General features: G+C 48.1%; 1 protein-coding gene across 1 annotated transcript in view; it reads right to left on the bottom strand.

The window, feature by feature from the left end:
- TRMT12 (tRNA methyltransferase 12 homolog) overlaps positions 1-15,919 on the bottom strand; it is a 169,207-nt gene that overhangs the window by 129,236 nt on the left and 24,052 nt on the right. Inside the window, exons 3-6 of the mRNA XM_073639599.1 lie at positions 6,203-6,401; positions 5,971-6,121; positions 5,786-5,895; positions 5,519-5,676 (exon numbers count right to left, since the gene is read on the bottom strand). Of these exons, the coding sequence (XP_073495700.1) occupies positions 5,519-5,676; positions 5,786-5,895; positions 5,971-6,121; positions 6,203-6,401 (618 nt within the window). The remainder of the gene's footprint in view (positions 1-5,518; positions 5,677-5,785; positions 5,896-5,970; positions 6,122-6,202; positions 6,402-15,919) is intronic.

Here is a 15,919-nt window from a genome sequence, read left to right as displayed (position 1 = left end):
ACTCAGGAACAATACAGGCAGAGGGTTACAGGCAAGCACAGCTAGAGTGCAGACAAGGCTGAGCAGGGAGGACAGGGCTCTGTTCACACGGAACAGACAGGAAGGGAAAGACAGAGCCAGATACTCACACAGTACTTGCAGAGACAACAAGCAGGAGTTAGGTACGAGTTCAGACTCTGCAGAAAAAGGAAGGGAACGGACATAGAGGCAAAACAGGTAAAGGACAGGAGAGAGTTCAGACTGGAACTGAGTGTACGGAGGAGACCGACACTGCAGAGGGATACAGGAGCGGGTCTGGGAATACGGCCCCCAGAGAGGCGGAACGAACAGGCAAGGAGCGTGTTCAGACAGGACAGACCAGACACAGGAGCGGGTCTAGGAAATCGGCCACTAGAAGGCGGAGCGAACAGGCAAGGAGCGTGTTCAGACAGGACAGACCAGACACAGGAGCGGGTCTAGGAAATCGGCCACTAAAAGGCGGAACGAACAGGCAAGGAGCGTGTTCAGACAGGACAGACCAGAGAACACAAAAAGGACACAGTTCAGACACGGGAGCTGATACCGCAAAGCAGGAGACATACAGGACTCAGTTCAGACACGGGAGCTGAAACCGCAAAGCAGGAGACATACAGGACTCAGTTCAGACACGGGAACTGAAACAAAAAGCAGGAGACAAGAGACGGGACCTGGCACCTTCAGAGTGCAAGCACACACTGAAGGAAACACTATGCTCAGGCAGGGATAGAAGGGAGCTGCTGAGCTATATACCAAGTGACAGACAGCAATAGGCTGAGGACGCACAAGGGGTGTGACCCACAGCAGGTACAAAAGGCAGGAAGTGATCGGGCGCCGCCCTTAAGCAGCAGAAACAGACACAAACAGACAGCATGGAGGGAAGCCAGAGAGACATTCTGGACAGGAGATCAAGTGCGCGCTCTTGCACAGTGGGAGATGGACCACCATGCAAGGACGCCGCCAGGTATGTTACAGTACCTCCCCCCTTACGCCCCCTCTTCTTCAGGCCTGCCAGAATCTTCCGCAGGGAATTCGAGGGCCAGTCGTTCACTGGGTTGGAGGGGGACAGAGACTTAAGGGTAATCTCTGCTTCGAGGTACATCTTGTCAAGCTCACAGGAAGAAATAGATGGGTTATCAGGTACATAATGAGGAAAAGTCACTGTCTCTTTGTTATCTGGTGATATCCCGGAGGATTCAGGAAACAACTGGAGGTCCTCCGCCGGGTCAGAAGAGTGCAGAGGCTCAGAGAAAACAACTGCTTCAGAGTACACTAGGTCGGACTCACTGGAGGAAGCAGGCGAGGTATCGGGTACCGAGTATAGGAAAGTCTCTGTCCATTCACCACCAGGTGGCACCCCGAAGGGTTCTGGAGACAGCTGGCGGACCTCCGCCTGGTCAGAGGGGTGTAGAGACTCACGGGTAACCTCTGCTTCAGAGTACACTAGGTCGGACTCACTGGAGGAAGCAGGCGAGGTATCGGGTACCGAGTATAGGAAAGTCTCTGTCCATTCACCACCAGGTGGCACCCCGAAGGGTTCTGGAGACAGCTGGCGGTCCTCCGCCTGGTCAGAGGGGTGTAGAGACTCACGGGTAACCTCTGCTTCAGAGTACACTAGGTCGGACTCACTGGACGAAGCAAGCGAGGTATCAGATCCAGGATATAGGAAAGTCTCTGTCCATTCACCACCAGGTGGCACCCCGAAGGATTCTGAACACAACTGGAGGTCCTCCGCCTGGTCGGAGGGGTGTAGAGACTCAGGAGTAACCTCTGCTTCGGAGTACACTAAGTTGGACTCACTGGACGAAGCGAGCGAGGTATCAGGTACAGAGTATAGGAGAGTCTCTGTCCTTTCGCTACCAGGTAGCACCCCGAAGGATTCTGAACACAACTGGAGGTCCTCCGCCTGGTCGGAGGGGTGTAGAGACTCAGGAGTAACCTCTGCTTCGGAGTACACTAGGTTGGACTCACTGGACGAAGCGAGCGAGGTATCAGGTACAGAGTATAGGAAAGTCTCTGTCCATTCACCACCAGGTGGCACCCCGAAGGATTCTGAACACAACTGGAGGTCCTCCGCCTGGTCGGAGGGGTGTAGAGACTCAGGAGTAACCTCTGCTTCGGAGTACACTAGGTTGGACTCACTGGACGAAGCGAGCGAGGTATCAGGTACAGAGTATAGGAGAGTCTCTGTCCTTTCGCTACCAGGTAGCACCCCGAAGGGTTCAGGAGACAACTGGAGATCCTCCGCCTGGTCGGAGGGGTGTAGAGACTCGGAGGTAACTACCACTTTGGGGTACCCATTGTCAGGCTCACAGGACGAAGCGGACAAAGTATTGTGTACCGGGTGTAGAGAAGTCTCTCTCCATTTGTCATCGAGTGGTATCCCGGAGGGTTCAGGAGGCAACAGGGGATCCTCCGCCAGGTAGTAGAGGTGCACAGACTCTGAGGTAACCACAGCTTTGGAGCATCCTTGGACATGCACACCGGTTAAAGAGAGAGAAGCATCTGATGCCGGGTGCAGGAAGTTCTCCTGTGTGGAGTCTGGATGGGCAGAAGTCTCTTCAGCCAGGAGAACTGGTGCACTACCCACGCACATTACCCATTGGGGTTTCTCCGGGATACAGGGAGATGAAGCTTCAGTAGGGACTTCAAGGTTGGGGTCAGGAGGTCTCAGGGAGGACAGACCCTGGCGTGACGGCTTGCCTCTAAGTCTAGCACGTCTGGACTGCCTCTTGAGGTTGAGAGAAGTATTCCGGAAAGCGTAGTCACCCTGTGAGGATTCTGGGTGGGCAGTAGTCTCATTGGGCTGGAGGACTATTGCGCTACCCACACACATTACCCGTCGGGGCTGCTCCGGGATATTGGGAAGTGAAGCTTCAGCAGGGGCTTCAGAGTTAGGGTCCTCGAAGACCATACGAAAGGCCACCAGGAAGGCCTGCAGGTCAAGGATGACAGGATCCCATGCTTCCCATAGGGGGGTGACCCATTTCAAGGCATCACCCGCTAGGTAGTCAATCATAAAGGCCACTTTAGCCCAATCGGAAGGAAAATAGAGAGGGTAGGCCTTAAAGTGTAGCATGCATTGCTCCACAAATGCACGACACTGTCTTGGATCCCCATAGTAACGTGGCGGATCCGCAGGAACGAGAGCTGATAGATCCATCTGGACGGGTGCGTAATTCGCCTGGAACTCAGCTAAAGGGGGGGAAAAAATTTATTTATTTATTTTAATGCATGTATTCGCTGGAAAAACTTCTCAAAGAGCGAAGGCCGTGGGGCTCAACGGGAACCATGGCCTGAGCATGCTGTTATGCACACGCCCGGGCTAAGCGGCGTGTGCGTGTGATTGGTAGTGATTCCACTGGACCGTGCCGGAGAGTGAATGCCTGGAGGGGCGTGACTAAGTATTCACCCGATCCGACCAGGGTCGCACGACGGCATACGACGCCAGTGCACCAAGGAGGAACCGAGCAGAGGGACCAGGTGCTACTCCAGGACAGACCCCGGACACGGCTGTTGACCCACACAGGGGAATACAGGAACTGGCTGGTAGGCTGGCACACAGACTGGAGGGTATAGGCAGGCACAACTGGTATGCAGGCAGGCGGGTATAGGCAAGCACAGCTAGAGTGCAGACAGGGAGGCACTAGCAGGTAGGAACACAGGCGGGATAGGACCCGGTACACACCGGGACTCAGGAACAATACAGGCAGAGGGTTACAGGCAAGCACAGCTAGAGTGCAGACAAGGCTGAGCAGGGAGGACAGGGCTCTGTTCACACGGAACAGACAGGAAGGGAAAGACAGAGCCAGATACTCACACAGTACTTGCAGAGACAACAAGCAGGAGTTAGGTACGAGTTCAGACTCTGCAGAAAAAGGAAGGGAACGGACATAGAGGCAAAACAGGTAAAGGACAGGAGAGAGTTCAGACTGGAACTGAGTGTACGGAGGAGACCGACACTGCAGAGGGATACAGGAGCGGGTCTGGGAATACGGCCCCCAGAGAGGCGGAACGAACAGGCAAGGAGCGTGTTCAGACAGGACAGACCAGACACAGGAGCGGGTCTAGGAAATCGGCCACTAGAAGGCGGAGCGAACAGGCAAGGAGCGTGTTCAGACAGGACAGACCAGACACAGGAGCGGGTCTAGGAAATCGGCCACTAGAAGGCGGAGCGAACAGGCAAGGAGCGTGTTCAGACAGGACAGACCAGACACAGGAGCGGGTCTAGGAAATCGGCCACTAAAAGGCGGAACGAACAGGCAAGGAGCGTGTTCAGACAGGACAGACCAGAGAACACAAAAAGGACACAGTTCAGACACGGGAGCTGATACCGCAAAGCAGGAGACATACAGGACTCAGTTCAGACACGGGAGCTGAAACCGCAAAGCAGGAGACATACAGGACTCAGTTCAGACACGGGAACTGATACAAAAAGCAGGAGACAAGAGACGGGACCTGGCACCTTCAGAGTGCAAGCACACACTGAAGGAAACACTATGCTCAGGCAGGGATAGAAGGGAGCTGCTGAGCTATATACCAAGTGACAGACAGCAATAGGCTGAGGACGCACAAGGGGTGTGACCCACAGCAGGTACAAAAGGCAGGAAGTGATCGGGCGCCGCCCTTAAGCAGCAGAAACAGACACAAACAGACAGCATGGAGGGAAGCCAGAGAGACATTCTGGACAGGAGATCAAGTGCGCGCTCTTGCACAGTGGGAGATGGACCACCATGCAAGGACGCCGCCAGGTATGTTACAAGGACTTAATCCTGCTATCCTTCGATCGCATAGTTAATACACTGCACTACTTAGTAGTCCAGAGTATTATCTAGCCTGTCATTGTTATACTGACAGGCGCGTAATAGATTGTGTTTCTGGACTCCTGTTTCTGCCCTCTAGCTCTATTAGGCTTTGATCTATGGAATACCGGAGGTTCCCTACAATTGTGCTGCAGGCAGCCAATGTACTGATGGAGGAAGCGATCTGCTTATATCAGTTCCCTTACATGTTGCGGTCACTATTGGCCTCTGCATGTAAGGGGTCAATTGAGCTAGAATGAAGCGCTGACAGTGCTCATTTCCCACTAATGAGCTTCTATTAGCAAGGAGAATGTGGACTGCTGGGCTGAGTACCCCCGGGATCATCATCTGGGGGCGAGGATTCACTGCCTTTTCACGTCCTAATGGAACGTGGCATGTTCATTACGATACGTAAAGGAAGTGTAGGGACATATTGTGGTTGAGAATTTATACCTGAACATACTATAAAAAAATAAAAACTATTCAAGTCCAGAGACTATCGTGTAGTGTTTTGTTTGTTAATTATATAAGGGACAAATTCCATTTTTTTTTAATGTGCTAGAGGTGGAGGATACCTCCAATATAGATATAAGACTTTAATAAATCAAACAATATCAGTATATATTATGCACGTTGAAAGCTTTTTTTTTTTTTAATTAGACTAGATTCATTAGTAGTAATACAAGAATAGCTTTAGTTACCTGTCTGTTGTCACCTTCATGAATTTGGCATTTTTGAGACACCTTGTTGAGTTCCAGGTTTCGCCTTAAAGCTGTTACAGCGTGAGGGTTCCACTCACAGGCGTGAACGAACGCTGCACCGGCGTGAACCAGGAAAGGCAGGGTGAAGTATCCAATGCCTACAATTAGAATTATGGACACATAAGTCACACAGTAATGAAAATACAGGAGCAAAGGCAATGACGACTTGGCGCCCAGGTACATAACACGAGGAAGCGAAGAGCACACCTGCGTAGAGATCCACCACAACCTCTTCTGAACACGCAAGAGCTGCTAGTCTCTGTTTTTCTACAATGTTTCCAGCTGAGAACATGCACTTGGTCAAATCAAAAGTGTACCTGCAGATTAATGTGGAAATCGTGAGGCGAGAAAAACAAAAATGACAACAGAATTTTCACTGTAGAAATACCTACCGAATGCCATTGTCCTTGTGCTCCACCCAACCATTGTCCCCAAGTAGCAACGTGACATTGGGTGATCTCAGACCGTCGCTCAGCACACGGCCTTGTAGTGCCAGGCGTTTAGCTCCAAGAGCGCGTGCTACACGGGACCAAAGCTCATCCCCTACAGAAGGGGAAGCAATACTTACTTTCCGATTCCCAAATGTAAGCTCTATTACTAAACAATAAGAACGTTACTTTGTACCTAATGGCTTCCAAATGGGGTTAGAAAAGCAGTCCTTGCCCAAAACAACCAAGTCTCCGTGTTGCTGCCAAGAGTGAGGAAGATCGCCGTCCAAACCCGGTGTCCAGGTCAGGCCATGGCTCTCCAGCAGGCTGCACAGGTCTGAGCGTAACTTCTGCGCTGGGGGTCTTACTCTGCCTCTCTTGGAGTGGACGGGATTCTGAAACATAGGCAACATGCTGAAGTATTTTTAGGGTTCTCTAGATCAGATAAAAATACATTGCAAGCTATAAGATGATTAATCACGCGTGGCAAGTGTTCTGCGTTCTGCAATTATTTCACATTGATTTTCCCCCAAACTTCTACCAAGTCCTTCATCATACGAGTTGTGTCTTAAATTATATGAGCTGCCGTCTACCACAATCTTTGACTGCCGACATATTATCCCATTAATAAAATGAAGAAATGTGTCTAACATACAAAAAAAAACCCTAACAGGTTGGATCCCCATAAATAATGAAGAGTTGCATGTGTTTTACTTATAAAACTGCCGAGTTATTCAACAAAGTTACTGAAGCATTAAAATCTGTATCGACAACTATTTGGATCATGGGGATACTGCAGACTGTTTTTTTTTTATTGAGAGTGCTTGTTAAAATATGCACTTCATGGCTGAAAGCAATTCAAAATCGTGGTGTGAACACCGCTCTACACTAGAGAGAGATATTGTAGGATTTTTAATGGCTAACAAATGTTTACCCTTTGAATTACTCCAATATTTATGATCTGCTTTCTGCAATACTAATGGGAATGGAACAATATACCATAAGACCAAGCTTTCCCATAACTGTGGTGTAGGCTGAGGGACTTAGCTGGCCCCAAGGACAATAACTTATTCAGTGTTTAATTGCTGGGTTATATGAAGCATAGATGGAACTAAAAAGTGATAATACATTGGAGCTACAGTTATGGGGCCATCAATAACAGAAATTCAATGCAAAAACACTGACTATAAACTGTAAATACCAAAGTTAGAGATGCTGGATAAAAACAAAATAGATAAGAAAGTGTGCTCAATATGCAAATACTGCCTTCAGCCAACTTGGGAGTTTCCTTTCTCTCCTCTATCACACAGTCCAATGAAAACACATTTGTATCAGAGGGGAAAAAGCAAATGCGCACAGAGAAGGTCAGAGCTGCGGCCTGGCTCAGTGCGTTTTCCTGATTCGGGGATTTGTCTCATTTTGACATGCTGAGTACTCCACAGTCCCCACATCCCTTCTTGCTATTGGTGTGCTGGAGAGCAGCAGCAGCGTTGGAGGCAACGTATTTGTCACGATTCCACCACTCACTGTGCCCCGGAGGCAGCCCTATAGGGTCAGGGTTGTGCTGAGCTGTCTGTATTGGGGGTGATAGTCTAGCCGCGAATCAGGACAGGGGCGTCCTGAGCTGTCAGTACTGTGAGTGACAGCTCAGCCGCCCTATAGAATAAGGCTTGTGCTTAGGTGACAGTATTGTGAGTGACGGTCTAGCTGCCAATCAGGGCAGGGTTGTGCTGGGTTTCTTCCAGGTGTCTCCAATTCTGGGTAATTACCTGTCAATTTAGCTGGTTGTCAGTAACTGATTCTTGCCAGTCGTAGCTTTAGCTTAGTGGTGTGTGTGTACCTTGATTTCCAGTGCTGTTTCCGATCTTTTACTGCCCGAGCTTGTCTTTGACCATCTGTTTGCCTAGCCCCTTTGTCTTGATCAGCTACCTTCCTGGAATTCTGACCTCGGACTGTGACCTGACTACGTTTTTGTCTTACCCCTCTGTTTATGACGAGTTCTCTTGATATCTGACCCCGGAGCTTTTGACTACCCAGTCTCATGGCTTGTCCATGAGTATAGACTCACCGTCACAGTTTTGTTTGCTCCAGCTCTCAAGCATTGTTGCAGCTCTCCAGCACTGCTGCTTTATTGTGCTCTGGAGATCCAAAAGCAAGATGGGATTGCGGACTTAACAGGAGAACACTGACAAGGGCGGCAGCTGTGACCGTCTCTGGGGGCATTTGTTTTTTCTCTCCAACTGTGTTTTGATTGGCCAGTGTCGGAGGAAAAAGAGCAAACCCCAATAGAAGCACTGTGGTGTTTGCCCAGTTTATTGGAGGTAAGATTTGCATATCGGGTACGTCCAATGGGAACTTTTCCTGGAGTATTACTTTGTGTAAATGGAGTAAGAAATCTGTTTCCTGGCTGATTAATCATAACTGCACATGCTCGTAACCTGTCTGCATTCTCTCTTACTGACTTATTAATCATAACTGCCCATGCTTGCGACCTGTCTGCATTCTATATTACTGACTTATTAATCATAACTGCACATGCTCGCGACCTGTCTGCATTCTCTCTTACTGACTTAATCATAATTGCACATGCTCGCGACCTGTCTGCATTCTCTCTTACTGACTTAATCATAACTGCCCATGCTTGCGACCTGTCTGCATTCTATATTACTGACTTATTAATCATAACTGCACATGCTTGCGACCTGTCTGCATTCTATATTACTGACTTATTAATCATAACTGCACATGCTCGCGACCTGTCTGCATTCGCTCTTACTGACTTAATCATAATTGCACATGCTCGCGACCTGTCTGCATTCTCTCTTACTGACTTAATCATAACTGCACATGCTCGTGACCTGTCTGCATTCTCTCTTACTGACTTATTAATCATAACTGCACATGCTCGTGACCTGTCTGCATTCTCTCTTACTGACTTATTAATCATAACTGCACATGCTCGCGACATGTCTGCATTCTTTCTTGCTGGCTCATTAATCATAACTGCACATGCTTGCGACCTGTCTGCATTCTCTCTTGCTGATTCATTAATCATAACTGCACATGCTCGCGACCTGTCTGCATTCTCTCTTGGTGGCTCATTAATCATAACTGCACATGCTCGCGACCTGTCTGCATTCTCTCTTGGTGGCTCATTAATCATAACTGCACATGCTCGTGACCTGTCTGCATCTGATGACCCCAGGTGGCCTGCTATAAGCCAGGTCTCACAGGAACAGTCACTGACAGGTCTCCGGCCCCAGGGTTCACAAGTACTGCAGTGGATGAGACAAGTGAAAAAGAAAAAAAAAAGTAAAATAAAATATTTACCCCCCCCCCCCCATCACCCCAAAGCGCACACGAATCATGAAAACCTGCTATGCTTCTGAAAATGCAGTGTTTGTGTTAAAACAATAATAAGTACACATAATTGGTACTGCTGCGTCTGGAAAAAAACTAATTTATAAAACTGTCAAGTTATTCTGTAGGGTGAACACCGTAAAATAAATAATAAAAAACACGCTAAAAATGGCACTTTTTCATCATACTGACTCAGAAAACCTGAATAAAAAGAGAAATCCATATGTAAAAAAGACAATAGTATAAATGAAAACGCTAAACTGTCCCGCAAAAAAAGTTAAAGCTCTCAGAATATGACGATGCAAAAACAAACACAGTATTTTTCGGACTATAAGACGCACATAGGTTTTAGAGGAAAATAGAAAAAAAATGTTTTTTAGCAAAAAATGTGGTCATGATGCACTGTTAAGTGGGAGGGGGTCTGCTGCTGATGTGGCGCCCCTGAGGGTTCGACCGCCACAGGGATGCTGCACTTCTCTAATGGAGTGTGGTGTTCCTCTTCTGAGGTAAGGCCAGTGTGATAGTCGTGACCCAACCATGCATACAACACCACATTTCTCCACCAGAGGGAGTAGTATGCACTAGGTGCTGCTCCCCTGGTTACAGGGAGACTGGGGAACCAAGAGTTAGGGGAACCAGTTAGTGGGTGAGGGTGGAGGACTTACAAGTTAGTTACACTTTAAATTTCATATTTAATAGAAAGCCATCTTTGATCTTGGTCCTTTGTCTAGCCTTTACTAGTCTTTCGGCTGGTCTCTGTGCTGTCAAATACTGTGTGTAATGTGACCTCCCTCCCGGAGCGCAGATCCTGTGTGGGCCTGCACCGGCAAGGGACACAGCCCTCGTACCCTGGCATTGGGACGAGAGGTAGGTCGTAGACCAGGAATGTCTCAACCCGGCCAAGGACCACGATCAAGAAGGCCCGGAGCTTAAGAGTGTGGCTCCACAGCAAATGGATCCCAGGCAGGATGCAGACGGAGCGGTGTACGCCACCTGTCCTCACCATGCTGATATATTCAGAGGTAGTCCGGCTGCAAGAGGGGTACAGGCCCCTGACACCCGACCTTGTTACTCTATGTCCTGGTCGGGAAAGCCCGGTAGGCCCAGAGGATCCCAGCGGGTATCGGATGGAGCGGAGCTGCCACCCGTACCCTTGTCCTGAGAGGAGCTCAGAGGGAGACCCGGCCTATCTACACATACGGACAGGAAAGGATTCGGTCTGTAGTTCAGGAACACTCTGGTGAAGGGTCCCGACTGAATGCTGGACTTACTCGGAGGTTGTCGGACCCCCGTCCCTGGTGACCGCAGGACTCCGCGAGGAGCAGGGAGTCGCCTTCCTTTGCCATCTATGTGAGTAAAGCCTTGGAAGTTCACCCCTATGGCCTCCGGACTGTTTATTCTGCACCACACCGCGAGACGCGGAACCCACACTCCTCTACTACTACCCCCTCCATCCTGTCCCTCTGCCCTGAGGCCTTGCTTCGCCTGTGGGGAGTAGTAAGAACTCTGGCCACCATAACACCATGCCTCAGCGGACTGTAGTGGCGCTGGTGGCCCTTCACCAGGCACCACAGGTGGTGTAGTCGTTAATTAGCCACTCAACCCGGATAAGCCCTCACCATCTCCTTTTTAATGTGACGGCCCTGAGCACGGGTTGAGTCCTGGCCACGGCTACATCCCATCTCTCCATCACAGGACCCGACACCGAGTCCCCCAACACCCAGGGTAGACTAAAGGGGCTTACAGCGGAGAGGAGCGTCACACTGACACTGTTATAAGGGTAATGTTCTCCAATTCTGTTAATATCCCCCATCCTGGTATATATAGCCCCCTTCTTCCTATTACACGTGTCCCTCATCACCATCCTGATATGCATGGCACTCCAATCCCCCATCCTGGTATGCATGGCACCCTCATCCTCATCCTGGTATACATGGCACCCCTCATCCTGGTATGCATGGCAAACCTCATCCAAGTATGCATGGTCCCCCTCATCTCTCTTCTTGGTATGCATGGCACTCGTCATCCCTCATCCTGGTATGTATGGCAAACTTTATTCCTCTTCCTGGTATGTATGGCACCCTTCATCCCTCATCCTGGTATGTATGGCACCCCTTATCCCTCTTCCTGGTATGTATGGCCCTCCTCATCCCTCTTCCTGGTATGCATGGCACCCTTCATCCCTCTTCCTGGTATGCATGGCACCCTTCATCCCTCTTCCTGGTATGCATGGCCCCCCTCATCCCTCTTCCTGGTATGCATGGCCCCCCTCATCCCTCTTCCTGGTATATATGACACCCCTCATCCTGGTATGCATGGCACCCTAATCCCTCATCCTGGTATGCATGGCCCCCCTTCATCCCTCTTCCTGGTATGTATGGCCCCTCTCATCCCTCTTCCTGGTGTATATGGTCCCCCTCATCCCTCTTCCTGGTATGCTTGGCACCCCCTGATCCCCATCACGCTGCACACAAAAAGTAAACAATTATACTCACCTCCTCTGTGCACCAGTGCTGCGTCCTGCTCTGCTGCCAACACTGGTCTCACTGTGTGAGCCGCGTATGAAGTCACTGCCATGCGCCCTCACACTGTAAGATGTTGTGCCGGAATAGTCACTTCTCCCCACGCCAGGACTATGGACGCAGTAACCATTCACTCACCTTAATAGCGTGCACACTGTACCTGCAGAGTGGCCCAGCGGTCTGTGTGCTCGCTATTAAAGAGCATGAATATTCACTACTCCCATGGGAGTGGGTTGTAGTGAATATTCATGCTCTTTAATAGCAGGCACACATGACAGCAAAGCCACAGCAAGAGCTGCACTGTGGGTACAGTGTGCGCACTATTAAGGAAAATCAATATTCACTGCTCTCCACGCCCATGGGTGTGGGGAGCAGTGAACATTCATTTTCTTTAGCAGTGGGCACAGTGTAGGATGCAGCAGTCGGCTACTGCCTCCTGTGCCCCGCTCCTCCGCCGCTGTCGCGCCCCCCACAGCCACAGTATATATGATATATATATATATATATATATATATATATATATATATATATATATATATATATATATATATATATATATATATATATATATATATATATAGATAGAGATATATATATATATATATATATATATATATATGTAGATAGAGATATATATATATATATATATATATATATATATATATATGTAGATAGAGATATATATATATATATATATATATATATATATATATATATATATATATATATTTTTTTTTTTTTTTTTCGGACAATAAGACTCCACTTTCCTCCAAAATTAGAGGGAAAAACTGCATCTTATAGTCCAAAAAATACGGTAGATTTTTGTAATATATTGTTTTCAGTCTGTAAAAATGGCAAGTCATAAAAAAGGGAATTAGACTTACCGGTAATTGGGTAAAGTCCCTCAGGACAGCACCACAGGAGGAGTCATTCCTTGACCTATCTCAGGACAGGATGATAGAGCAGTTAAAAGGCCCCTTCCACCTCCACCCTCCAGTGTTTTTCAAAGGACCACGGATGGATGGATGCAAACGGTCTATACCAAGCCACTAGAACTCATACGCAAGATAAACCCTTAATGGCCCCAGCTCGAGCCATGGCGACTTGATTAACGATCTGCAGGAAGATCGATCTTGTGCTAGCCTAAAGATAAAAATAAGGGAGGGAAAATAAGGGTGCTGTCTTGAGGGACTTCTGGAAACCGAATTACCGGTAGGTATAATTTCCTTTTTCCAGTCCATCCCTCCAGACAGCACCACAGGAGTAGTACCAGAGGAATAGCACCAGGGTGGGCACAGAAGCCGCAACGGACCGAAGTCCTGAGCAAGAACTAGGCTAGATATAGTAACTGACCTGTAAGATCAGAAGAAAATAGACATTTATAGAAATATGCAAAGATAAGTCACTGTAGCAAGTGTCAGATATGTCTATAATGCCAAATATTCTGTATAAATGTGATTAACAAATTATACAGCAGAAAGAGTAGGAGACACCCGTGTTGTACCCCAACATCAATAATGGACCATAGTGCTTGGTAGATAGATTGTGCTTCTAAACACTGCAGCCACAGAATAGACCTTAAGCACCCCTTATTGCACCAACAAAAGTATGGTGATAGCCACTGCCATAACCACCATGAGGGTTGGTGCAGACCAATAACCTTGCCTGTGCTAATAACACTGACTGTTCTTTTACTGGTCCTCCTGGGCTCAGACTACACCTTGGTTTCAGAACAGCTTACCATACCACAATGAGTCCTGTAGGACAGAGGTCCTGGATCCAACCCATCCTTCAGTATGTGGATGACTGGCAGAGCATTGGGATGCTTAAACCTTCGGCACCCAGGAGCCCACATCTATTCTGAATCCTTAAATCTCTAGGTCTCAAGCTAGGGGCTGGACACTATGGAAATATGTAGTGTGGCCGGCAACACCCCCTGTCATTACAATCACTCCTGTGGTGACGATGTTAACCACATGGAGTTTGCACTCTGGAATTGATGAAAGTGGCCTAAATAAATGCCCTTACCATCGGTCGTGTCATATACATATATACAGGAAGAAAAACATGAACTGATTTGTTATATCCATGTCTGGCTCCTAAGCCAGGACCTTGATAAAACTCAGGTTGGAAAAAAACCCTTTCCTACAATATATGGACGCCCTTCGAAACTGCCTCCATATAAGTGCTTAGTGCAGACATACCAGGTCCAAATTGCTTTGTTTTTGGTAACCAGGACAAGCAATCAACTTGTAAAAGGCCTAAAAAAGCGATCCCACTACCATGTGCAAATAAATTAGGGCAAAGTACAAGATCAATTAATCTGTACATCCGGACTGCTATGGAGACAGGACCATTCTCTATAGCCAGAGGAAAGAAAGTTCTCTTCCAGAAGGAGATTCTCTACTGTGAGGGCAGTGGAGCCAGGGGTCCTTAACTGGAAGAGCCCTAACTAGGGGTTCTTTACCGAAAGAGTAGTGAGAGTATGGGACCTTCTACCCTATAAAGCCGTAGTGTTGATTCCTGCCAAAAGTACAAAGAGAGCTTAGATGCCTTCTTTGATGAATATTGTAACAGGTTACAGGACTAGAATATGTTGAAAGGATGTTGATCGAGGAAACTAATCCGATTGCCACATATGGAGTCGGGAAGGATCTTTTCCTTAGGCTGTGCGCGCACGATCAGGGTGAAGCAGAAATTTCCTGGGCGTTTCTGCATCTCCTTGGCAGGAAAAATGGTGCGGAAAAAACACGCGTTTTTGAATGCGTTTTTTAAGCGTTTTTGTACATCAATAAATGCTTTTTGGAGCTAAATAAAGTTATTTCGTAGGACATTGCTTAAACCTTTGGATTACCGTCACAACTGGGGTGAGAATATTGGTTAATTTAAATGATTAATTGGTCAAAATCTGCAGCGGAGACTAGCGTGTCCGCTACAGAAGTTGACATGGGTACGTGGCCGCTGTAGGTTTGACGCTGCATGTTTATACAGCGTCAAACCCGCAGCGTCCAGATGTTACAGCATCGTGGATGGGATCTCTAGAAACACACAGTTTTAAAAAAAAATTTTAGTGTACGCCTTGTCCTCGAATAACATGATCTTCTGAAAAAAAAAAAGTAAAACAAAACCATATTCCTCATCTGTTAGCCGTCACGACACAGTCCACAATTACCGCCAATGATTGTTCCTCGGCAATCCGGGTCATTTCGACTGCAGTGATCACTGATGTCACTGCTGTAGAAGACAGCAATGTATACTGACAAGGAGTGTAAAATCATTCCTGTCAGTATACATGCAGCTGTAGGAGGTCACTGGAGTTCATCAGCTGAAGATCAGCTGATCAACCCCGGTGAGCTCACCACTATGGGAACATTCTTGAGAATGTTCCCACGGTGAGGTCACGTGAGCGATCAGCAGTGTGCCGCCGGCTGCCGGGAGGAGAGCATCGCTGGAACTGAGAACCAGGAGGAAACTGGGGGGGGGCGCCGGAGAGGTGAGTATAAGGTTTTCTCTTTTTTTTTTTACCGCGGGCACGCCGGCTCGGCTGTGGAGACTACTACAAGTAATTTTGCAGCGTTTCCAAAGCGGAAAAACTGCTGCGAAAACGCATGAAAAATGCTTTGTGTGTACATAGCCTTAATGAGGAAATTATCCTCTACCTCAAGGGAATTTTTCCCGGCAGTAGTATGTCATGTTATAGGATGATCTCGATAGACCTATGTCTCCCTTCCACCATAACTATGAAAGAGCGTTCCGACTTTAGCCATTAAGGGCCAAGTCTTAAACTCCTGACTAAACAGTATACTGAATTAAGACTCCTGTTCTGAAACAGAAGCAATACTAGGTCAATCCAAGCATAGTTGCTCCTTTGGCTAAGCCAAGTTACAGCTGGATCTGGGTCCAGACACAAGGACTCTCTAACCGGAGTTGAGGCTAGAGTCAAAGTGCGGAGTGCCAGACCGATTAAAAGCACGAGGCATGAAGTCAGAGGCCCCCGCCCACAGGCATGAGGCCCCAAGTCAGAGGCGCAA

This window comes from Phyllobates terribilis, unplaced genomic scaffold, assembly GCF_046119375.1.
Source record: "Phyllobates terribilis strain yellow unplaced genomic scaffold, ASM4611937v1 Scaffold_7__3_contigs__length_470593459, whole genome shotgun sequence".
Taxonomy (NCBI): domain Eukaryota; kingdom Metazoa; phylum Chordata; class Amphibia; order Anura; family Dendrobatidae; genus Phyllobates; species Phyllobates terribilis.
This window is presented reverse-complemented; position numbering and strand designations above follow the sequence as displayed.